This window comes from Abrus precatorius, unplaced genomic scaffold (assembly GCF_003935025.1).
Source record: "Abrus precatorius isolate BTA unplaced genomic scaffold, Abrus_2018 Scaffold8, whole genome shotgun sequence".
NCBI lineage: Eukaryota > Viridiplantae > Streptophyta > Magnoliopsida > Fabales > Fabaceae > Abrus > Abrus precatorius.
The window spans coordinates 26,932,521-26,955,790 of NW_020874428.1; the positions used below are offsets into that span (position 1 = coordinate 26,932,521).

Here is a 23,270-nt window from a genome sequence, read left to right on the forward strand (position 1 = left end):
CGAACAGAAAATATAAGTATGGGTCTCCACGTCTTGTAACTCTACAAAATATGACTTAGATTTTATTCAATTCTACCCGAGTCAATTTGGGCTGCCTTAATTAATAATTGATTTTGAGAATTTCAAAATCAGTTGCTGGAACTACATGTCAATATATAAATAAGAATGAAATGTAAGTCAAATAATGATTTAGAGCTTGTTTAGTTATGTTTTATATTTCGATTTTTCTTAAATAACTTTTATAAAGCTGAAGATAATAATTGTTTCTCTCTAATTAAAGTTCCTCAGATATGCACTTAACCTCTCTTCTTTTGGGTCTAAGGTTTGTAGAAAAAATGTCCAGCCACACTTTTAAGTAAAAGATGCTTAAAAAAGAGTATGCACAACTAAACAAAAGATCAAGTTTGTGCATTCAAACTAAACGAATTTAACAGTCCAAAAATCTCAAAAACATAAGAGTTAATGCTAAGTTCTAAACTCACATGTTTCCTTGACAATGAACGAGCCATCAGAAAAAGGCTTTTTTTCCCTGAGTTATTACAAAGCTTAACATTAAGTTAAATCAACATAAATAAAAAACATCGGTTGAATCATTATTTTTCAACAATAAAGATATTATGGTTGATTGGTCCAAAATGGCAATAGATTTAACGGAGATACGGCAGAGCTTTGACAATAAGGGAGTGACTCTAATGGTTCTATTGCTGAAAAAATTGTGAAGTAAAAGAGAATGGTAAGAAAGAGATGAAGGTGAAGACTTTAAAAAAAAAGCGATGGTGAAATAGGAGATATTACAAAAAAAAAAAAAAAACTCGCAACATTTTCTTTGTTTGTTACCATAGTTATAATATTTTTTAGTTTTTTTAACATGTATGGAAGGACAAGCGATAAAAAAAATTCATAAATTGTAAGTTTTTATTGAAAATCATACCAGAAAATGCATTAAATTCATCGATATGTTATCATTTTTAATAAAAAATCATTACACATAAATTCTTATTATATGCATTACAAACAAAATAGCCATTGTTATCTTTATTATAAACCTTTCCACCGTGAACCATGATGAATTGGAGCATTTAGAAATGAGACGCAAAGTATTGGGGATGAAATGATGGTCATTTGTGGTGCGGATTATGTTAAACAAGTGGAAATTTTCAGTATAGCTTCTCCTTTTTCTATGATCTGTTGTGGATGTGAGAAACTTGTGACCATCCAAGAAGACGTAAAGTTTGTGAATTACTCCTTTATTGCACTTTGAATTTGAGTTGGGTATGATTTTGGAGGCACAAGGCTTCATAATTCGTATAGTCAACTGTCACCTTTAATTTCATATCCAAGCAGGGCAATCATGATAAATAATAATAGCTAATATTAAAATATAGTAAAATGTCACAGTGTCTAAGATTATTGACATGATCCATTTCTACTATTTTTCTCACTAGTTCTCCATTTTCCAATGTGAGGGATTCTTGTATTTTTTTGAACACACTATTTAGTGACATTACCAATATTTTCAATAAAAACTTAAGATAATATTAAAATAAATTTAATATGGATTTGTTTCTTTTTTTAAAATAAATTATCAATTAAATTATCAAAATTAGCATTTCCCCCTTAAAATTATAAAACAAAGTAACTTCATTCTTGACTTTAATGTCTAGTTGTGTAATATAGTCAATCCAATCTTATCCTATTTAAAATTAGTCACAATTATATTCATACATCTTTGGTTTTGAAAAATGAGTACGAATCTTAGATTTCCTTCAAAATTTAAAGTCAGATGAAGGTTGTACAACGTGTCTCAACCCAGAGCTACAAATACCCTTAGTCCCTTTATTGCAAACCCTTTATTGATTTAACAGATATTCTGGTGACAAATTCTCTAAAGTACAAAAAAAATGTCAAAGATTATGGATGATATTTTACTAACCGTTAATTTGATATGTATTTGAAAGAACATAATAAAAAAATAAACAATATTTATTAAAAATTATAGTATTAATGTAATTAACACATTAAATTTTATAAATTTTAATAAGAAAAAAGAATAGGGAGAAGGGGGAGCTCTCACTTTCACTGCCTTTTTCAAATAAGACTTCCAATCTGCATGCGTCATGCTTTTGTTCTAATGATGTCATTCATGTGAATTCAGAAGCCTTTATTTTCTTCCACCCAACTGATTGCTATAAAATTGCCACTGCTTACCAGTTTGTCACGGCTGAATAATAATAATAATAATAATTCATTAATTAATTATGTATTACTAAAGTTTGATTATCATGTACCCAACTTTTTAATTAATTATTTAATTAGTAAGCTTGGTTGTTTTAATAAAGTGTCAAAACATATCATTGAATGATGATATAGTTAGCAGTTTGGTATTAACAATGGTGAAGTTTAAAATTAAATTAAATGATTTACCCAAAAATGAAAAAGAAAAAGGAAAAAAGGTGTGTGTGTGAATAATAGTAGCTAATTAGGAAGGGATTCAAAGGGCACCCTGCTTCAGTGGGAACATACCTTCCATCTATTGACTCTGCAATTTGCATAGTTAATATTGGAATAAACGAATATTTGTGTAGTTACTAAGTACTTGCGTGTGTAGACTATGAACCAAGAGTCTAAGACCGTGTTTGTCATCATGAAAGATGCACGCACGCTGCGATCAAGTGAGATCACTTTATTCAACATTTTTTCTCTGTTTCTTATTTTTGTTGTACTTAACTTTGATGGAAGCATCATTGAAGGTGACACGGATTTTCCTACTCACTGATCTCCAATTGTGGTTTTCATTGAATTTCGTAGTTACCATATTTTTCATAAACCATTTTTCAACCCTTTGATTAATTTCTCCCACATGAGGTGCTGAGGGGTTGATGATGAAAGATGTGACTCAAATATTATTTGTTATCATGCAATAATGTTGTCTCTGCCAATATCACCTCCCAAACACCCCTCTATCAAGTGATAATTGCGTGTATAGAATCGGAATCATGTTAAAATCACACTAATTTAGTTTCACTTAGTACTTCAAAAGATCATAATTTGAACCAAAGTAGCATTTAAGACGTTTTTTAGCCAAAAAAAAAACCCAATTCGAGGTTTTCAAACAAAAAAGCAAAATAAAACCCTTGATGATGAATTTTTATGTTTTAGATAGAAAGTAGCAGCATTAACAATTTCATTTCTTTAATTACCTCTAAGTAATTTTAAAAACAAAATTTTTATAAATTAATCCCTATTCTTAATTGAGTTCGTCCCATTATAGATGTGCTAACAGGATAATATACGCATCCTACTTATTTAATGAAAAATGATGTTGCAATAAATGCATAAAAGATAAAGAAAAATCCATAAAACAATCTAAATCAAATAAAAAAGATAAGCCCGCCTAATTAATTATCTTAAATTAAAACAAAATCCTTAAACATAAAAGCAATATTAAAATTTTTAGTAACATATAATTATATATTAATCTAATCTCCATTAATAATAGTCTTAATACTTGACACCAATAAGACGACAATGAATGAAAAAAAAACAAAAAACTCTTTTGGTTAAAAAATATTTCTTTAAGATCACTTAAAACTAATTTTAAAACAAAAAAACTATAAGAAAAACATTAATAGACAAATAAAAGAGGCCATGGCCCCAAATCTTAAATTGAACAAAATGATGAAGTGCTTAGGTTGTTAAAACAAATGAAGACTTTAATCAAACCGATGGTGAAACGTGGGTGATGTCAAGTGATGCAGAGGACAAGTCCAGCTAGGCCAAGCCTAAGACCAAAGATATTTTTTTTTCCTTTTTACTTATGAGATTTAAATTTTGATTTGAATCGAAAACCACTGAATTCAATATGACATGTAACGAGGAAGATTCAAACAATTCCTATTCATTCCTATGACACATCATAATTGCGTTATGCTGACGTTCATAGGAATAAAGAGAGCCTTGAGCTCAAGCAAACCCTTCTATTCTATTTCTCTGTTATTTGCCATGTGGGTTTGAGTTTGACCTTAAAAGAGTGAAACTCTTAATTCTTCCTCTCTCTCACGCCACACCCCACACCCCACCTTCCTATATATACCTTAAAGCATCTTTGTCTTGCTCCTCACATTTCCATCATTCTACAACTTCGCACTTGTTTCATCAAAATGCCAGACCAAGATATTTGCAGTTACCTTAAAGAACCTCGTCTTGTAGCAAGGAAGTTTTTGGCCAGGCCTCAACGTGAAGGTGTTGGAGCTGTTGTTAGAAGAAGCATAGGACGGTAAGAGAAAAATGAAATCATACTTATATTACATGAGAAGTTAAGAATTATATTTAATTTAACTCAGATTAATTCTTTTCTTAAGATTAAATGGGGTATGTTGACTTCTCTGTATTTGCATTGCATGTTTTGGAACCCATTTAAAAAGTTGAGCCTTTTGAATTGATTTTTTTATCTGGGTATGTTCAGATTTGAGCTCAAGTACTTTGATCCTTTCCTTGTCTTGGATGAATTCTCAGGTGGGCACCTCTGTTTTTTGCTCTGTTTTCTAATTTGAATTAAGAAATCATATGAGGGTCAATTTTGTTCTGTTTTCTGAGAATGTGAAATTATTATATATTGCAGTCTCTGCTCCTGCTGGGTTTCCTGATCATCCACATAGAGGTTTGACAATTAGAATTTCTGTGTCGTCTATGTAATGTTTTGTTCTTCCCTGATCTTCTTTGTTCAGCTTCTGACTCCATGCTCCTTCCTTGTGGTGTTTTCTCACTTTTCTTATGACAGGCTTTGAGACAGTCACGTATATGTTACAGGTAGATCAAATTTATCCTTTCCGTTCATTGGCTTTCTCCTTTGCTCGTTGATTATAAAGCTGTTTTAAAACGTTTGAGAAACTTGGTTCTATTTTTCTATTGTAATCCGTGTCATAAAGTCAAAGGTATAATAATATATTGGTCATTACAGGGGTGAACCAACATAATTGCAAAATTATGTACCAAAAGAAAACATAATTGCAAAATGAAAATTAAAAGTAAGCTAAATATTTGGTTTTCTGATTTTAAATTTTTTATTCTATATTAGCTAAAATGTTTGTTAGTTGAGCTAAATATCAGCTCAATATGGTGTTAATCTGTGTGCTGGTGGTATGGTAACATATAAGTCACAAAATTAATAATTCATTAAGCAAATAAGCCATTTTGATTAGTGCCACTAAAACAAAGCCAGCAAAGATTGTGTCCTGATTGGCAATAGTATTTGGTTATAATCATTAAGCACGAAGACAAGAGTGACCCCACATGTTGATATCTAGTATAGTTTTCTAGAATGCCAACTACCAGCTTGAGTATAATGTACCTAAAGTTGTGTCCATGCAATATTGGCCACATATGCTTATGTAGTTGTGCTAACCTCACCTGAATGCAATTGCCTGTGCGATTCAGGGAGCTTTAATGCATGAAGATTTTGAAGGACATAAGGGAACAATAGAAGCTGGTGACTTGCAATGGATGACTGCAGGGAGAGGGATAGTTCATTCAGAAATGCCTGCATCTCAAGGAACCCAAAAGGGTTTGCAACTGTGGATCAACGTTGCTTCCCAACATAAAATGTAAGTGGACAATAAATTTCCGGCAATCTTATGGACTAATTGGAATAAACAATATAATTAAGTTTAAACTTTTGTTATAAAAATTTCATAAATTTGGCCGAATTTTTTTTAAAATAAGTTAAAAAGTGCCTATAAAAAAAAAGGTTACGAGTCATTTTTGTAAGTTACATAAGTTCATCATTATGCCTATAAAAATTGACCCTCATTTTTAATATAAAAATCTTTAAATAAAAGTAAACAACAGGGTTCTTTCTGATGAAATACTGAAATCACAATCTTAGCCTTATTAGATGACGTACATTTTGCGTCACTCAAGATCATCATTATTTGTTTGGAGTATCGTTTTGGATAATGCTCATTGGTATTGGCTACATATCAATGAGACAAAAAGGAACTCCACTCTTTACAAAGGAAAAAGTCAAATCTTTTTTATTTTAAATTTTCTGAATTAATTTATGTCATCCTCACTTTCACATGACTTTATTTCATGATTCCCCATCATGTACCATTTCCTAGAAGTGCTCTTATTAATACAGCATCAAAAGATGCTATTATGCAAAAGGGCCTAAAATGGTCACCATAAAAAATGTGCCTCTCACCCATATAGCCGGGGGTGATGATGGAAATTTCAATCATAAGGGCACACCATGTTACCGCTCCTAGTTTCAAAATTTGTCTGGTTCTGGGTGACCCATTTGCTCAACTTTTTCATCAGTGTCTTCTTGGAAATATATGTTACCCTTTAAGAAAGTAACTAATGTCTACCTTGAAGTTTACGTTAAATTGGAACAGTTGTTTCTTAATTTAGACGCTAATAAACTTTGGCTTAATCTTACTTTGTACTATTGTCTTGATTAGGATTGAACCAAGGTATCAAGAAATGTTGAGCAAGGACATAGCTGAAACTATGAAAGATGGTGTGAAGGTTAGAGTAGTAGCAGGTGAAGCTCTTGGAATAAAGTCTCCAATCTACACAAGGACACCAACCATGTACTTGGACTTTTCCCTTAAACCAGGGGCACACTTGCAACAACTTATACCAAAATCTTGGAATGCTTTTGTGTACATATTGGAAGGAGAGGGTGTCTTTGGAAACCAAAAATCTCAGCCTACAAATTCTCATCATATTCTTCTTCTAGGTCTTGGGGATGGCCTAGAAGCATGGAACAAATCTTCTAAGCAACTTAGGTTCATTTTGGTTGGAGGTGAACCATTGGGAGAACCTGTGGTGCAATTTGGACCCTTTGTGATGAATACTCAAGAAGAGATTGATCAAACCATTGATGATTTTGAGAACTATACCAACGGATTTGAGAAAGCAAGACACTGGAGATCTGAAAGTGCACTTAGTCTTGATTTTTGATTTTATTTAATGTCACATTTGTTGGTTGGTTTGGATAGAAGGCAGGGAAAATAAGTTGGAATATAAATTAGAATCTATGATTAGAAGAAGAATTTCTATCCTTTTCACCTTTCTAATATGTCGATATAATTTGTAATCGTAATTTGAAGTCCACTAGCAGTAAGTTAAAAGCAGAGAAAAAAAGTTCTCATTCATTGAACCTTTTTAGTCTTAGAACAATATCTATATTGTGAATACTCTTTATCAGTAGAGTTGCTGGGATATTTTATTGAATAATAAAAAGAGTGTCAAATAATAATAATAATAATAATAATAATTATTATTATTATGTATAGTCATGTTTAGAATATACACACACATATATATATATATATATATATATATATATATGTTATAAAAAAAAAAGGTGAACAAAAGCTTTTCTTATTTTATAGATAGAACTAATGAATAGAACAACCAAACCATCAACCTAATTTACATAACTTTCCGTGAATTTACAATTTGCCAACTGACGTATGACATAAAGTGACTTTATTTAATGGTAACAAAAAAGGTTTTATAATAACATTACCCTTTTATTGATATGATACTAGGTGATTCTTAACGAACAATTTTTTTCTATAAAATTAATATTTAATGCTTAATTATTTACATAATCTATAAAGTGAATACAAGCTCGTGGAATTAATTTCACAAGTGCTCTCTTGTTTTATTTTGTAAAATGTGCCATACTATCACGATTGAAGTATATTAATATTGTATTTATTTAACCTTTTTATATATGTTAAAGTTAAATAGGAAAATTTTCATATTAGAAAAAAAATGAGGGTCAATTTGCTTATTAATACGCCTATTTTCTGGAAGTGAAATTGATATTACATTAATATAGCTTATAATGTTACAATAAATTTGGTCAATTCTTTTAAATCCACTTGCCAAATGGAAAAATAGGTTTCTTAGGTGCGAGCTTGTAGGATTCATGCCAAAGACTAGCCTTTATTCATTAAATTATATCATCTACTAAAGTATTATTCTCTGTTAATATTTTAACATGCATTTTTTTCTTAATCTGTTAAATAATGTATTTTATCCGTTAACTACTTATAAAATAACTTATAATTCTGCATACTAGAAAAACTAGTGCTATTAACCTTTGACCAATAAGATAAAATCCTGAATACTATGAATGTAATAGTATCGAAGTTTAACTTCTACATGTGCAGACCAAAACAAATGATATTTACTCAAATTATTTAATTAAATGATATGTAAATTAGTTTAGTTACTCAAATTATTTGAACTAAACTCATTAAATATTTGATTAAATTCATTAATTTAATTAAATAAACATTAAAATTAATTGTTTATATGAGTCAAGGTTCAAATTGTAGAGGCTTGATGTTAATAGTTTGTGAATAACTCATATATTTGATATAACATTGACACCATGTTTATAAAGCTTAGAAAAGTATTTCGATGTCATATTCATTCAGATGTTCTACAGAATAGAACTAGAGTTGGGGAGGGGGCGCATGCAACAAGAAGAATATGATTGTTTGTGATCAGGAAAATATATAATACAGGCAAAATTTCCTCCATTGAAAGTACTAATTAAACCGCCCAACTAAACTTCTGTTGTCTCAAATACTTTTTCAACTTCTGCAATGGTGTTTCGAGCTTCATCAATTTCAGGGCCTTCCTTCTCACCTGACTCCTCCAACTCAACCTGAAAATGGGAAATAAAACACACAAAAAATCGAAATTACATATCCAACTTCAAGCAAATGCATTTTTAAAATCAGAGAAAACGCTTCAATAAAGATATAGACCAAATAATAAGGAGATAAAAAGATTTTTTTTTTTGGATAATTGAAATTAATGGATCAGTTCTAAAGACCCTGCTTTAGACGTACATAAATGCATTCATAAACAGGAGCAAAAAATTTAAATTATACCAAATAAAAAAATATTAAAATGTTACAGAAGTCTTTTTAGTTGCAAGTTTTTTTCTCTCTCTCTCTCTCTCTCCCCTCCCCTCCCCCTCCGTCTTGAGAAAGATCCTAGTTATCGTTTTATTTTTGCATCTGTTAACTCCTAATTAAATTAATATGCCATGATACCCAAACAGCAAAATAATTCTTTAATTTTTACATTAACTATAATTAGATAAACAAGAGAAAGTGAAATCTGTAGGACGCTCTACCGAACCTTGAACTAGGAGGGTCAGGATCAGTAATCTAACTATATTCCTACCTCAACCTCTTGCTTATATTACATTAGATAATTAAATGGTATCATTCTCCATTGAAACCAATTAAGAGTTAAGACAGCTGAGTGATTCTATGACAAGGCCAAGGCATCAAATGCTGTGAGCATGTCAAAATGGTTTAAAATGTTGATGACATGATAAAACCGAAGAAAACTGAGATATGCAGTACCAGTATTCCTTTTAAGTCTGCCAAAGAGGCCTCAAGGCGCTTGCGGCAGTCAGGAATCATCATCCTAGATTCACCCAACACATTTTCCTGTCCAAATCAGTTCCAACAAAATTTACAATCATTTCTTTTCTTACAGAGAAAAGTAAATAACAGACAATGTCAATGGTCAAAGTCATACACACCAAATCATCTCAGATCACAGTGACTTCCCAAATTAAACAATGCAATTGCAACAGTACAGCCAGCCTAACTAAAGTAGCAAAAGATACATATATATTTGCATGTTGGGATTAGATTAATTTTAGGAACAAAAAAAGTTACACTTATTTTTATCAGTAAGATTTTAATTATAAGTTTATAGGGAAATCCAAACACATAAAAAGGCTTTCTAATGTGTTTGGATTCGCATTTAAATATCTATAAATCCACGTTTACTTTATCACTACTGGTTGTAATTTTTGCGTCCTAAATCCACACACACAATTGAATGTACAAGTCCAGTAGGCACATAATTTGGAATACCTGCTGTTTGAGGTCATAAGGATCAGCTCCTTTTTCCTTCATGTCAGCAGTTTTGGCAGCTTCTCTCTCAACCTCCTTCTCATAAGAATGCATTTCCTTCACTATACGTTTGCACGTACTTGTCTTGATCTTCAGGCTTCTCAAAGTAGCCATTAATCCTACATCCATAAAAGCAATAAAAAAAAAAGCTTCATGTAAAATCTGCTTCCAAATCAAAATCAATAGAAGTCCTCAATGCAACGAAGATGCTCTCCATCCAGTATCAATCGCTTACTCAAAGCTAAAAGTGAAAGTCGTAAGCTGCATTCCGTATTCCGAAAGGCAACTAAAAATTGATCGAAAAGTAAGACATAAAAAAGCAGCAGAGATTCGGTCCAATAGTTCGTTGTGAATAAAAAATTAGGGTTATATGAAGGAAGAAGAAAATGGCGGTGATTATGTTTGATTTTACCTGCTGATAGTTTTGGTCACTATGATGGTGGTGCTTGCGGTGCCCTAGCCCAGACACGCGGTGAAACAAGACGATGATGATTGAAGAGGACCTTTGCTCTCCCTAAAACGCACCGTTTAATCCCTTTTTCTTTTCTTTTCTTTTCTTTTTTTGGTATTTTTGAAAAGTTTTGTTCCCCTCTCGTTTTTGGTCATTTGGAAGCCCAAGCCTAAGGCCTCAAACCCTTATTCCCAGTCCCGCTGGAATGGATTAGTTCTCCATTTTCGGCCCATTTTGAACACTAGTCAATTAACAACTTTTCATTTAAATATTGACTTTTGACCCGAAAATAATAATAATCTTGTTTGTACACAACTTTTCATTTAAAAGAAACAGGGGTCATGTGTTGTTCACATAGTTGCATTTGATTTTAATACCAAAAAGACATATGAACTATATAATGATGTAAAAGTTACCGAATAGATCCGAGAAATTACTGTTCTCGGACATGATGACACCTTTGTTATATCATTTTTATCATTAGCTTACGAAATGTACGAATTTGATGCTAATTATAGAGGGGCACCTGCTACACTAGACACGAGAGAAGCTGGGCGCATTTAGGTGGACACTCTAGAGAGATTTTACAGAGGAATAAACTTAGGCCATCTTCGTACCCTGGTTTTTTCTCTCATTGACAGCAGTATATTTAGTCTACATTTTAACGTAAAAACATTTCTATAAACAATTATATAACGCAGAGTAAATGGTTAGAAAACCGAGGAAAGAAACGAGTAAATAATACCCTTTAAACATGCTTCTAAGTAGATATTTAATTGCAGCCTAGATATTCCGTTGGATACTAGTAGTTGATAATATTAATTATATTTCAATTATCTACCTTTAAAGGGTGTTAACAGGTTGAATTCATACCAAATTTGATAGCTATGAGCTGTCACCTGTTTAAATGTATAATTCATCGGTACTTGAATGCTCTTAAGAGTACACTTCCAACCAAGATCAGAAAGATAATGTTCTAATTAAATGAATCGCTAATGGCAAGTCCGTAAATGTCACGGGGGTTTCAGAAACTTTCAGCAATGCAGGAATCGGGATTGGGATCTGATTACTATATACTAACAAAATAATTAATGTTTGGTTAATTATGCAGAGTTTAGCTCTCAAACTAAAATCGCTGCCACTTCATACTAACAGCGTTGATGGTAAGTACATGAGTCAAGCTAAAGCACTCATGATAGGCCGTCCAAGTTCAACAAACCACCAAGAAAGAACATGATAGAATTAAGATGCCATATTGGAACTCAGTAACTTGTAAACAGCCCATGTCCTCGGACAATTTGTTGTCACCCTCAAGTTCTTCCAAAAGAAATGTCGGCAAAAGCTACAAGAAACCTAAACAAATGCAAAGAAGGGTGCATTCTTATCTACATGATGCTAGCAAATCATGCTACTCCAATTTCTTATTGAGATGTAGGATAAGTCCCCTTCGTGCGCTTTTTCAAAGACTCAGAAAAAGAGGAAAAGGCTCCTTTTAGTTCATCTGGAAGAGGGAGTTGAAGGGGGAGTGCCAAGGGTGGACGTGCATTGTGTTGTACAGTTGCTTTCCAGGCCATGGGAAGTGCAAGTGCTGGCTGCTGCTTGTTTAGCCCTTCCATGATAAAAGAAAATGCCCCAAATGTGAGGCAGCTCTGAAGAAGTGCTTGTGGTGCACCTGGAAAACCCCAGAAAATGAAATTTTCAAGTGTATTTAGCTAAACAAGGTACTGAATTTTAACAATAGCAAATGGTTGGAAAGCATTCTGATGGATTGTACAGAATAATACACCTCAAAAGATTGTCTCACTTGCCAATTAGGAACAACATCACCACTGTATTTAGATCATATAATTATGTTCTTTAAAGAAATATCAAGAATAACAAGAAGGCTTATTCAGCAAAGCCAAATTGGCAAGCCCTTCATCCTTCTTTCTTAAAAGTTTCAAATATAGGGCAACTTAAAGAAAGAAAGAAAAGATACCTGGAAAACTTAGAGCAAGACCAGTGCAACATCCAGCTACCCCCGCATTAATGACTACAAATGTGAAAGAATTCACATCATCAGTGAAAGAACTCTTAAAAGCAAAAGTGGCACTTTATAGTTAGACATTTAATACCATCATCCTTTCCTCGAAGTCGTTTCAAGATGCAAACAACCAAGCTATGAACTCCAGACAAAACTGCAAATGTCTAATGACAAAAAAAACCGATTATTTATGAGCAAAATAAAATAAATAAATAACACACAGAGATATGGACCAGCTAGACACTGGAAACATGAGAAAAGGTAATGAGATTTTCAATGTACCTTGGCATATGACCCAGCTTCTACAAAGGATCCTTTAAAACCTTTCTTCTTAAACAATCCAGCACCTGAAACACACCAATTACAAGCATCCTTAAGCAAAATCAGAAAAAATAACCTAGTGACAGCTTTTATTTTACTTAAACATGCACTGAATACATCCAAATAACCAGAAAAAAAAAGCAATTAATTCAAAAGGCTACATATCAATATCACTGAACGTAACCTAACACCGAAAACTAGCTTCTATAAAACCGAGGCAGACACATTTACTTGTTCTCATTTACACCAAACTAAACCATCAATCGTGTATCCACACAACACACACACACTATAAAACAGAAACAGTAAATCCTGGATTAAAAGGTTGAACGAAGAAATTAGGCTTTAATAAACTCAAATTAATCGATAATCGCTCTGAAATGAAAGTGTGATAATATAATATGATAGAAGGAAGGCATAGAAGAGAGAGAAGGACCGTATCCAAAAACAGAGCCCATGAAAGCGCCGCCAGCGGAGTCAGTGGCGAAGCGGAGTAGGCAAACGGCGGGGGCGGCAGGGACGAGAGAGTTGGGAGGATTGGAAACGGAGTCAGCATCTTGAGGTTGAGGCTGAGGCTGCGAGTTAGCGTCGGATTCCGGCGTGGCCATAGATGTGTTGTGCTGTGCTGTGTGTTGTGTTGTTGGGTCTCTCTTCGTCCTTCTCAATTCTGATGTGATGTTATCTCTTTCTAAGTTCCCAAATGACGTCGTTTCGTACCCAGCTTTTTGCTCTTTTAACCATAAGCGCGGTTCAATTACATAAAAAAAATGAATAATAATAAAAAGATCAAATGTTATAGTATATACATTTTTTTTTTTCATTTACTCTATAAACTCTTAGTAAAATTTAAACAATGCTATGATATTTTTAAATTTATTTTCAATTAAAATATTCAAATGTTCCAAATTAAAATTTATTTTTAAAAACTCTTTCAATTAAATCATGTAGGTTAAAGATAAGTTTCAATGCATAATTTAATTAAATATTTATTTAATAAGCTATTTTTACATAAAATTATGTTAAAAACTTGATCATAAAAATTATTAGAATAAATTTAAAAGTATTATTAAAATAAGTAAAAAAAATTATGAGTCGGAAAATATTTTTATAAAGTGTTTATTATCTCTTTCAAGCACTCCCCTAAGAAAAGTTGTTAAAAATAATTAATGCATTATTTTTATAAAAAATTATCACTTCCAAATTTATTCAAAGTTACTATATTATGTAGGTACTTAAAAAAGGGTTAACATTCATAAAAGAAAACATGAGAATTTTCTAAAGTTTTGTAAAGAATTCATATAAAAAATCATTAAAAAAAAATTAAAAGAATCTTATAAATAAGTTTGGCAAAAATAATATATTCGATAACTTTTATTTCTCTCTATATTTTTTCTACCTTTGTATCCTAACCAATGCTTTGAGAGAACAGTCCATGTCGTAGTCATTCATGTGCCGATCTCATTTCATATTTTGAGTTGTGTCTGTATTCTCAAAAATATTTCCTCAAACAGAACATAAAATCATTCTGTAGCTATGATTACTGGCAAAATTCAAGTTTAAGAACAAATAATTCAATGTTATTACTATTACCAACGGTCGATACAATTAGACGAAAGAATTTAAGTTCCACAAACCAAGTGCTCCACAGAGCTTAAAAAATACAAAGAATCTAAAACAATAAAAAGAATATAAATGGGTACAATGAATACTTAACGATCCGAGAAGGATCTGATGCTAGACAAACCGTTGGAAGTTGATTTATAATCAATCCAACAATTAATAATGCTCCTGATAGATTGCTCCAAACTCTACTCTCCATGCCTGATCATCGTCTGGATGGGAATTAGCATTGTTGTGTATCACATCAGAATCCTCTCTAAATAGTGGCTGCAGTGCAGACTCTGGTAATTTGCTCTCTGCAAGATACTGCTTCATCGTAATCATCTCCATCTTGTGTTTTCTTTTGAGCTTATCCATTTGCTTTTTTAGCTTTTCATTATCTTGTTGCACTTTTGTATTATTCTCCTGTATAGGAAATATGAAAATCAAGAAAAAAAAGAATAGGAATATCTTATATGGATTATCACATAAATGTTTTCCTTAAGTCCTATTCTATGCTTCTGAGTTCTTGGTATTTATATACCTATTGATATTTCATATTTGATATCAGAAAGGTCGGAGAAAATAGCAGAATAAATTCCAATATTAAACATTCTAATGCAACGCTATCCCTCCAACAAATAGGCACCAAAGTGTACAGAGGAGGAGCAAGAGCACCAAAATGTACCAAGTACGAACCAGAATGCGCCAAGAGGCACCAATAGAGCAGTAAGGTGCACCAAAATGCACCAAAACGCAATAAGTGTAATCAAAATGGCACCAAAACGCAACAAAAGGATATCAAAAGGGCACCAAGTAAAATTAGAATGAAAAGACACAAGCATAATTCTGTTTGTTACTGTTTCACATATATTTTATTTTATTTTTTACTAATATAAAACAGAACAATAATTCTATATTAGTTCTTTGTTTATTTTGTAATATTTTATGGAAGTCCTTTCTCTCCACAATATACTGTGTAACCCCATTCCAACTTAACAAACTTTCTGTCCCTCAAGTTGATTTAAGCACAAGGTAAAGCACCTAATTGGCAACCTTCATAATCTGAAGCATTCAAGAGAATTGATGGTGGGATTATTTTACTTACCTCTGCAATAGATGCTGCATGCTCAGCTTCCCTGAGTCTAACAAGAAGTTCTCCAGCTGCATGAACAGCCTCTGCAGTGTCTCTAAGTTGAATCTTGAGATTCGTGTTCTCCTTTTTCAAGAATTTTGTTTCCCTCTCTCTCTCCACCCTCAATGCAGAAAGCTCAGCAGCAAGAGATTTGGCAAAGCGAGCATGACCCTTTCTTCCAGCCTTTGCCGCTGCCTTCTTCACCTGTGCTATGCCTTCCATTATAGCATTGTGCTTTGCAACCAAATCATTATATTTTTCTTGGAGGTCAGCGTAATGTTCCACCATTCTAGCATGTCCAAGAACAGCTCTTTTTAGTGCATCATCTAACTCTTCAGTGCATTTCTTCTCTAAAATTAGTTCCATCTCCACCCTCTCTGCCCGCTGGCGATTGGACTCAAGATCAACTCTTAGTTCATCAGTAAGACATATCCACTCACTTTCCATTTCTGTCCATCTCTGTCTCTCTTTCTCTAGTTCATCACCACCATTATCAGGAGAAAATACACTACTTTTTCGCAGTTGAATGGATCTTGACATTAATGATAAGGAAGATCTCAGTTTGTCAGTGGACTTCTTAACTGGTGCATCGCCATATAATTGCAGCTTGCTTCTTAGATTTTGAATTTCCTTAAGAAGTTCTTTCTTCTCAGCTGCATCAAAAGAGCTGTCCCTTTGAGTTACTTCTTCCTGGACTTCTTTAATTTCACATTTTTCCTCTATAATATCTGGTAAATGACTGTCTAAGGAAGTGCCCCTCAGAAGCTGCAAACAACATACAAAGTAAATGGGAAGGGTGAGTTCCAAACCTTCCAACTGGATAGAACTTCATATTGTAAATTAAAAAACCAACAATAGACCTTGTCTTCATCTTTCAATGAGTTATACTCTTCTTCTTGTCTACTCTGTTTGTTGCTTTCTTGATCATACACAATGATGGATGATTTTAGTTCTTTCTCTCCTTTTAATTTTTCCACCTGGACAAATTGAAATAATTTGTCAGCAATGCAAAATTCAAACCACAGATATAATTCATAAGGGTCTCGACTCATACCAATTGATTTAGTTCTTCAATTTTAGCAGCTTGCTCCTTGCAAACATTCTCAAGCTCCTTTTCTCTTACGGTTGCTTTTTCTATTACATTTTGTAAATCCTAGGAGAAAACAAAATTGAATAAATGAATTTAGCAAGAAAATTAATCACAGAAAATTCTGGAAATCAAGTCTCATGAGTGACATACTTTTGGAACCTCATCTGTCAGTTCATCTGGATTTCCTGCTTCTGCTGTGTCAATTGGTGAGTTTAAGCTATCCTTAAACTCTGTGGAATCCTGATCATATATTTTTTTACGGCATGATTCACAAAGCAGAGTAGCAGTTCTTTCATCAACATAATATTTCTTCTGTCGCATTGCCTGATCACAAGAATCACCACTGTCTATTTCTGGACAAGGTGTCAAGGTTAAGTGCTCAAAAGAGAAAGAAGCTGAAGATTTGTTTAATGCTGAGTTCCGCTGATGATAATCAATTATCTGTAATCCCCTCTGAAGGCTTGCTGCCAAGGACTCGGTAGGACCTGGAAAAACCTTGCTTGACCGTAGTGATGATTTCATCTGCTCACCCTGTTTAAGAGATTGTCCTAATATATCTTGACTGGAACTCAAATTCTCCTCTGCCACAGTATTCCAACTTCCCAGACAACTTGATGAATAAGCCACACTTTTCCTCTGGGTATTCCTGATTTTTGGAGACTCAGACAACTGTGGTTCCTCAAGTATTGGGGATCGGCTGCATGAACTAACTGAAATGCTATCTCTGAATGAAGATCTAATTGCCCTTGAAGACTTAGCAGTGCATACAAAGTCATCTGCTGATGCATACAAGGTGTTAGCTGATCCCTCACTTTCCTCGTGACAAAGCTTACTGAGTGTTTCCCTAGAACACACTTCCTCTCTTTCAGTTTCATCGCCACTGATCACATCTGCTTCACAATTTTCCGCAACAGAATAATACTGTATACAATCTTCACTTACAGATATGTCTTTAAGATTCCCTTCACATGAACTATACAATTCATCAATCTGCTGGCGTAATTGCTTTATGTCCTCCTCATCCACATTTACCTCCTCAGTAGTGTCATTGTCAACATGAGGCAGGATTAGAGAACGGTTTAAGCTGACTCTCAACTGATTAAGGCTTTCCCGTACATTACATACTTGGAAGAATCCATTTTTACTCCCATCTGAGCTGTGAACCTCAGCCTTTGCTCTAATAAGTTCTTCCTGCACCAAAGAACAAACATGTGATTCTTAGATGTCAGACCAGCATCAATCCTTTAAAAATATTTTCCACTGAAGTCTTAGAAACAATACCTTGAGCTTCCGGATTTGATCACTCAAATCATTAACATCATCCTCCTTTATTTCATTGATAACAGGTTCATTTCTAATGGACCTTACTCTCTGTCCAAACCTTAGTGTGCGCAGTGTTTCACCATTATTCCTACAATCAACAAGAACAATCTTTACTAATAGAAATAAAATAATCAATGTTATTGTTATTAGGCGTACACATGAATAAACAATGGTCTTAGTTCAGGTGAATACTTGTTATCAGGGAAGATGGAACAGATTACTGAGAGTTTGGAATTTCCACCAAGTGATTCCTGTAGTAATCGTGTTAAACAGGATTTCCTGCTTGGAATTGCTTGTCCTTTTCTGGAGTGAGTTTCTTTAGTCAAAGCATCTACTAAGTGCCTACAGCAAATAAAACAGAGGTTACAAAGAAGTAAAATAAGAGCAAGATGATTTCACCCAAAATATAAATACACAAGACCAAGATAGTACTTTCAACCAACAAGGAAAATTTAATTCAGATGTAATCTAGTCATGGCATGGCATCATACCCTAGCTGAGACAAGGACTTCTTTACATTTTTGCTTTCCCTCATACATTTTTTGCCTGCATCATCAACTTTGTTCCTGTCTTGTCCAGCAAGATCTATAAGGCTAATTCTGCTAGTTTTTGAACTACTGAAAACATTTGATGAGATTCCCTGCATCACCGGTCAATGAAAATAAGAGGTATCAATTAACAATTAACTAGCAGAGAAAATTGATAATATGAGTCTGTCTTCAATTTAAGATAATGAAAAAAAAAAAAGATAGCTTTGGCAATACCTTACACCATGACTCAATCACAAAAGTGAAAATGATATGTGATCTAGAGCTCTTAGAATTTAAGCTTGTTGCCCCAACTTTTCTACTCGAAAGGCCCTGTAGCATATAAAGATCAAATTAACTAAGCTGGTGATAGAGTATAAATAGAATGTAGACGTCTAATTTTCAACAATATTTGCTATGATGCTCCCCAGTCCATACCTTGATCAGAATTTGTGTCACATAATCATAGCTAGTGACGTATTCCTCAGTCAAATTCTCTATGTACAATGCATTTTTGGAATCATCTTTCATCTGCAATAACAAGTGTATTAGAAAATAGTGATTTTATAATAAATTTTAGCACAAGAGTGGCATATGCTTACCTGAAGATTCCGCTGGGTTGGATCAAGTAAATCCCCAACTTGCTCATTGTATATCTGTTTCAAACAACAACAAAAAAAAAGAAACAAGATCATTATTATATAAGTAAGGAAGCAACAATGAGAAAGTTTACGAAGAATTACCTCAAGGAAAGAACATCGGCACTGATAGTTGAACTGTTTGCCCTCAAACATTTGCTGCTCCTAATACAGTAACTCAAACTCAATATAGTCAAAACTCAAAAAACATTATAGAAAATTATAAATTAGGTAGTTAATGTAGGAAGTAGAACATACTTTCTCAAGCTCAGAAAATAACATCTGGAAGATCCGAGGAACAATTCCCTTGTGACTTTGGGGTGAGGGCTCCTCAAACATAGCACTTGGGGGACCCCACATTGTATAAGTCTTTCCACTTCCAGACTAGCAAAGAATTAAAAAATGTTTTTTAAAAATTTCTCACTAGTTCATCAAGAATGCTATACATTCTTTCCACTAATTATTAAAACAATATCACTTTGGTTAATATCAGTCTAACTGATTTTATGTAGATTAAAAATTTACACTGAAAATACGAAAGTGTAATTAATAATTTTTTTCTTAATAAAAATTTACCATTTTTAGCTGATTTAGCATTTCCAAATAATATAGCAAAAGTCAATAAGTACCTGGCCATATGACAGAATTGAAGTGTTGTAACCAGCTAAAGCATTTCTAACCAAGGGCACACCCACTGACTGAAAAATATCCTCCTGAACAAACAGCAGCTTATATAAATCACACTCATATTTCTTAAGAGCATGAAGCCACTAAGTTGTAGGAAAGAAAGTGAACTCATGGTTGTTTCATTCTTAAAGCAAGTCTACTAAGTAGTAAGTACTTTAATCTTATCATGGAAAATCATTGGAAGATAAACACACGCGCGTGCATACACACACTTATATATATAAACACAGTGACTTCACTCTTTACCTGATTGGTGTTGGAATCAAAAACCGAGTCAAATGTAAATTGCCTATCCCCAACATACAAGGTATCAGAAGAAACCTTCTTAACGGTTCGATCTCCCTCTATTCCATTGTTATTGGCAGGTCTAATTCGTACTGCAACCTGTTTCAAAACTATATCATGAGCAAAAAAAGAAATTTTTGCACATACCCATATTCGGCCTCACAGATTACAACTTCAATGTCAAATAATAAGCCCAAAAAGGAGCAAAATTTGCACTTACCTTGACTGATGGATCCGGTTGAAGAGCGGGTTTCGATTGGTTAAGGTTGTTCGGGGAAATTGAGGTTTGGGAGTATGATTGCTTGGCTGTGGAAGGCAACGATTGGTCATGGTCGATCTGGACGTTGGGGTGGGTGGGTGGAGTGTTCTCTGCATCTGATTTTGGGATTTTAGGGTTTGAAGTGGGTTTGTGCTTGGAAGAGATTGATCTGTGAAGAAGGTTTCTGAGAGAAGAGGAGGAAATGGTGGCCGAGAAACGAGCCTCCGTAGTTTCTGCGTTACTGCTTTGCCTCATGGTTATGGTTTTGCTGAGCAACCAAACAAAGTAGCAATGGAGTTATACCCAGTGAGAGGGAGAGAGACAGAGAGAGAAGGATTGAGAGAGTTTGGATTCAAATGTTGATAGAGGGAAAATGGAGAAGCATGCTTTTGTGTTAAGGCTTACGGTGATTTAGATGACCGTTAGATAAGTACAATAGTGAATGAAATGCCTAAATTGTCCTTCTCTTCTTTCTTAACAAAAAAACAACTGCTTCAAAAATTAAATGGACCAATTACTGTTAAGCAAAAATAGTAAACTAATTTTTTAACTCTCAATTTTATTTTACCTTAATATTTTCATTTTTAAAAATATTTTAAATATTTTTTATTAAATATGTTATCTTTCTTAAAAATAATTTATTATCATCTCCTTTCTTCCCACAAACACAATACATTTTAATAAGTTTTTTTGGCCTAAGTCTTGAGATCATAGTAGAAGAAACGAGAGCAAGGAAAAACAGTGACAATATCAAGGCTTTGTTTTTATATATTTTTAAATACTAAAAATATACTTAAACTTAAATAAGTATCTACTTTTTTAAAATTATAAAATTCTTTTAAAAAGTTATGAATTTTAAATATTTTTTTAAGAGTTTTGTATCAAAGTGAGCAAGTATTATGGTAACCAATCCAAATACGTTTAGATTTTGGTTTTTGGAATTCACATGTTACTTTTCAATATACAACATTATTTATAATTATTTGGACAGTCAAAATGAAAAGATTTCAGAAGTCACATAACTATTTAAATGATTATTTGATTTATATATTTTAATTTTGATATGATAATATTTAATGATTGAAGTTTGTTTTCTTATTCTCCTCTCACTTTAAATGTTGTCTGTATATGAAAAGAGAGATTAAATTCGTAATAGTGTAATTTTAACGCAAAACAATTTAATGACTTACTAAATTTATTAAATATAGCTTATTTCATTAAATATTTGAGTAAATTTGTTTATTCGATTAAATAAATAAGTTTAAACATAATATTAAAATCAATTATTTAAATGAGTCAAAGTTTAATATTACATGAATTGATATTTCACTTTCGAAGTGTGTGTTTATCTATGAATTTGCATGAGAGAGCAGATGTAGAATTGATATTACAAGCTTGACATTATTAATTGGTGCGCGCAGGTTTATATATACTTAAATTTTATAATTCGATGACCATTTGCTTAATTTTAATTTTTAAAAATTGTATTTTAAACAAACACTTTTATAATTTATGAAATTTACTTAAATTTTATAATTAGATAATAATTTACTTAATTTTGATGATCAAAATTTATATTATAGACAAGTGATCTTAAGTTTTTTAATATATACTATTTTTATAATAAAATTTTTATTTTTAACTTTAACATAAAAAATACAATAAGTGTTAAATTAATTAAAAAAATTCAAAACTTACAAAATCAAAATAAACAAATTACAAATAAGCTAATAAATCAAGTTCAAACTTTAATAAAAAAAACAAACAAAACCCTGAATCTACTAAACTAAAATTTCAAGTACTATATACTCTAAAGGAGTAATTTTCAACGAACGCTAGTATCTTTCATCCTCAGAATCAAGCTTAACTTCAACTTGTTGAAGTTTAGGACACAGTTTAGGATTAATCTTTGAAAACAAGGATGAAGGGTGTCTAAGATGAAGCTGCAGATGAACAAGATTTGGAAACTGTGGAACCTGAGGGGTGCTGCTGTCCATCGTCCATTCCGTAAAATCACGCAGGGACAGAGACTCAACACAGCGTAGCCTATAGAGAAACGAGACCGCACAAGGGTAGAAACAATGACACCTAATATCAGGCACGGTCATATGAACATTGGCTTTCACTATATTTTCCCAATGATTCTCGAAATAGTCTTTGATGAAATCATAATCACTCTGTATAACAAGATCAATACACGCATTTTTTCGGGCAAGTAGGGTGCCTCGAGGGTTTCTCACAATCTTCCACAGCTCATACCTACTATCCGACATCTCATACGGATGACGAATTTCTTTAAGGTAAAACTCTTTAAGAATTGGAGACCCAGAGAGAATAATCTTCTTGAAATTGGGGTAGCATTTCACCACGTCGAGATGCAAATTCCTGAGAGAGGGGAGATTAATATCAGAAGGAACAGAGAGACGAAAGTAACCCTTTAGCTTCATGGTGACAATTGTGGTGCAAGTGAACAATGGGTTGCATGAAAGAGTGAAAACTACTTGTTCAGGGGCTAGGGAGATATTCAGATGCTCAACTTTTCCATCTACGGCTGAAGAAATCCATTTTTGTATAAGAGGTGAGCAACATCGATGGTTTTTGCATTTGAGACGAAACCTTGTGATCCTTTGTGTTTTGCGTAGACTCAAGAACTTGTCTTGTGGCTTGGTTTTGACGATTGATGAGGAGCACACAAGTCCAAAGGTCGGAGGGATTGATGAGGAGCACACAAAGTCAAAGGTCGGAACCATAGTCCATAGGAATCTCCACCTCTTAGACAACAAGCACGTGGCTATGGATTCTTTGCTTTGAAGGAATGAAAGGATGTGACATAGAACTTCGTCCGGTAACTGGCTAATCATATCCACTCCTGCAGCTTCTCTCATCGTCGCCATCGTCAAGGATAGCATAGCAACTGTTAGTTTTCTCTCTCTCTCTCTCTGTAATTTATCCTTATTTATAGAATTC

The 23,270-nt window shown here is 33.1% G+C and overlaps 5 protein-coding genes across 5 annotated transcripts; 1 reads left to right on the forward strand and 4 right to left on the reverse strand.

Annotated features, from left to right (window-relative positions):
- Positions 1-3,979: 3,979 nt before the first annotated feature.
- Positions 3,980-7,233, forward strand: LOC113846424 (pirin-like protein). Its single transcript, XM_027474673.1, has 6 exons — positions 3,980-4,276; positions 4,466-4,515; positions 4,622-4,660; positions 4,781-4,809; positions 5,437-5,603; positions 6,462-7,233. The coding sequence occupies exons 1-6, from the start codon at positions 4,161-4,163 to the stop codon at positions 6,964-6,966; spliced, it is 906 nt and encodes a 301-aa protein (XP_027330474.1). The 5' UTR covers positions 3,980-4,160; the 3' UTR covers positions 6,967-7,233.
- Positions 7,234-8,370: 1,137 nt separating this feature from the next.
- Positions 8,371-10,511, reverse strand: LOC113847817 (tubulin-folding cofactor A). The gene is made up of 4 exons (XM_027477108.1): positions 10,378-10,511; positions 9,927-10,084; positions 9,405-9,491; positions 8,371-8,692 (listed from the first exon to the last, which is right to left on the reverse strand). Exons 2-4 carry the CDS (start codon positions 10,077-10,079, stop codon positions 8,591-8,593), a joined length of 342 nt encoding a protein of 113 aa, XP_027332909.1. The 5' UTR covers positions 10,080-10,084; positions 10,378-10,511; the 3' UTR covers positions 8,371-8,590.
- Positions 10,512-11,380: 869 nt separating this feature from the next.
- On the reverse strand, positions 11,381-13,431 carry LOC113847573 (mitochondrial import inner membrane translocase subunit TIM22-3-like). Its single transcript, XM_027476761.1, has 5 exons — positions 13,197-13,431; positions 12,722-12,786; positions 12,531-12,603; positions 12,395-12,448; positions 11,381-12,088 (listed from the first exon to the last, which is right to left on the reverse strand). The coding sequence occupies exons 1-5, from the start codon at positions 13,366-13,368 to the stop codon at positions 11,838-11,840; spliced, it is 615 nt and encodes a 204-aa protein (XP_027332562.1). The 5' UTR covers positions 13,369-13,431; the 3' UTR covers positions 11,381-11,837.
- Positions 13,432-14,536: 1,105 nt separating this feature from the next.
- Positions 14,537-20,558, reverse strand: LOC113874584 (kinesin-like protein KIN-12F). The gene is made up of 16 exons (XM_027512803.1): positions 20,265-20,558; positions 20,006-20,143; positions 19,702-19,785; positions 19,331-19,456; positions 19,178-19,237; positions 19,037-19,090; positions 18,873-18,965; positions 18,672-18,767; positions 18,399-18,547; positions 18,100-18,249; positions 17,866-17,995; positions 16,735-17,775; positions 16,549-16,647; positions 16,355-16,471; positions 15,468-16,259; positions 14,537-14,785 (listed from the first exon to the last, which is right to left on the reverse strand). The coding sequence occupies exons 1-16, from the start codon at positions 20,556-20,558 to the stop codon at positions 14,537-14,539; spliced, it is 3,672 nt and encodes a 1,223-aa protein (XP_027368604.1).
- A 1,580-nt stretch (positions 20,559-22,138) lies between these two features.
- LOC113874585 (FBD-associated F-box protein At2g26860-like) lies at positions 22,139-23,197 on the reverse strand. The gene has a single exon (XM_027512804.1). It carries the CDS (start codon positions 23,195-23,197, stop codon positions 22,139-22,141), a length of 1,059 nt encoding a protein of 352 aa, XP_027368605.1.
- Between the last annotated feature and the right edge of the window lie 73 nt (positions 23,198-23,270).

Excerpts from the sequence above, each read along its gene's own strand:
- LOC113846424 (XM_027474673.1), top strand. The coding sequence starts at position 4,161 with ATGCCAGACCAAGATATTTGCAGTTACCTTAAAGAACCTCGTCTTGTA. Across the intron at positions 4,516-4,621 it reads TGTCTTGGATGAATTCTCAG|TCTCTGCTCCTGCTGGGTTT; the intron begins GTGGGCACCTCT and ends TATATATTGCAG. Across the intron at positions 5,604-6,461 it reads GTTGCTTCCCAACATAAAAT|GATTGAACCAAGGTATCAAG; the intron begins GTAAGTGGACAA and ends TGTCTTGATTAG.
- LOC113847817 (XM_027477108.1), bottom strand. The coding sequence starts at position 10,079 with ATGGCTACTTTGAGAAGCCTGAAGATCAAGACAAGTACGTGCAAACGT. Across the intron at positions 9,492-9,926 it reads CTTATGACCTCAAACAGCAG|GAAAATGTGTTGGGTGAATC; the intron begins GTATTCCAAATT and ends TGATTTGGACAG. Across the intron at positions 8,693-9,404 it reads CAGACTTAAAAGGAATACTG|GTTGAGTTGGAGGAGTCAGG; the intron begins GTACTGCATATC and ends TCCCATTTTCAG.
- LOC113847573 (XM_027476761.1), bottom strand. The coding sequence starts at position 13,368 with ATGGCCACGCCGGAATCCGACGCTAACTCGCAGCCTCAGCCTCAACCT. Across the intron at positions 12,787-13,196 it reads GGGCTCTGTTTTTGGATACG|GTGCTGGATTGTTTAAGAAG; the intron begins GTCCTTCTCTCT and ends GGTGTGTTTCAG. Across the intron at positions 12,604-12,721 it reads AAGCTGGGTCATATGCCAAG|ACATTTGCAGTTTTGTCTGG; the intron begins GTACATTGAAAA and ends TTTTGTCATTAG.
- LOC113874584 (XM_027512803.1), bottom strand. The coding sequence starts at position 20,558 with ATGAGGCAAAGCAGTAACGCAGAAACTACGGAGGCTCGTTTCTCGGCC. Across the intron at positions 19,786-20,005 it reads TTGATTCCAACACCAATCAG|GAGGATATTTTTCAGTCAGT; the intron begins GTAAAGAGTGAA and ends CTGTTTGTTCAG. Across the intron at positions 17,996-18,099 it reads TCCATCTTCCCTGATAACAA|GAATAATGGTGAAACACTGC; the intron begins GTATTCACCTGA and ends TGTTGATTGTAG.
- LOC113874585 (XM_027512804.1), bottom strand. The coding sequence starts at position 23,197 with ATGGCGACGATGAGAGAAGCTGCAGGAGTGGATATGATTAGCCAGTTA.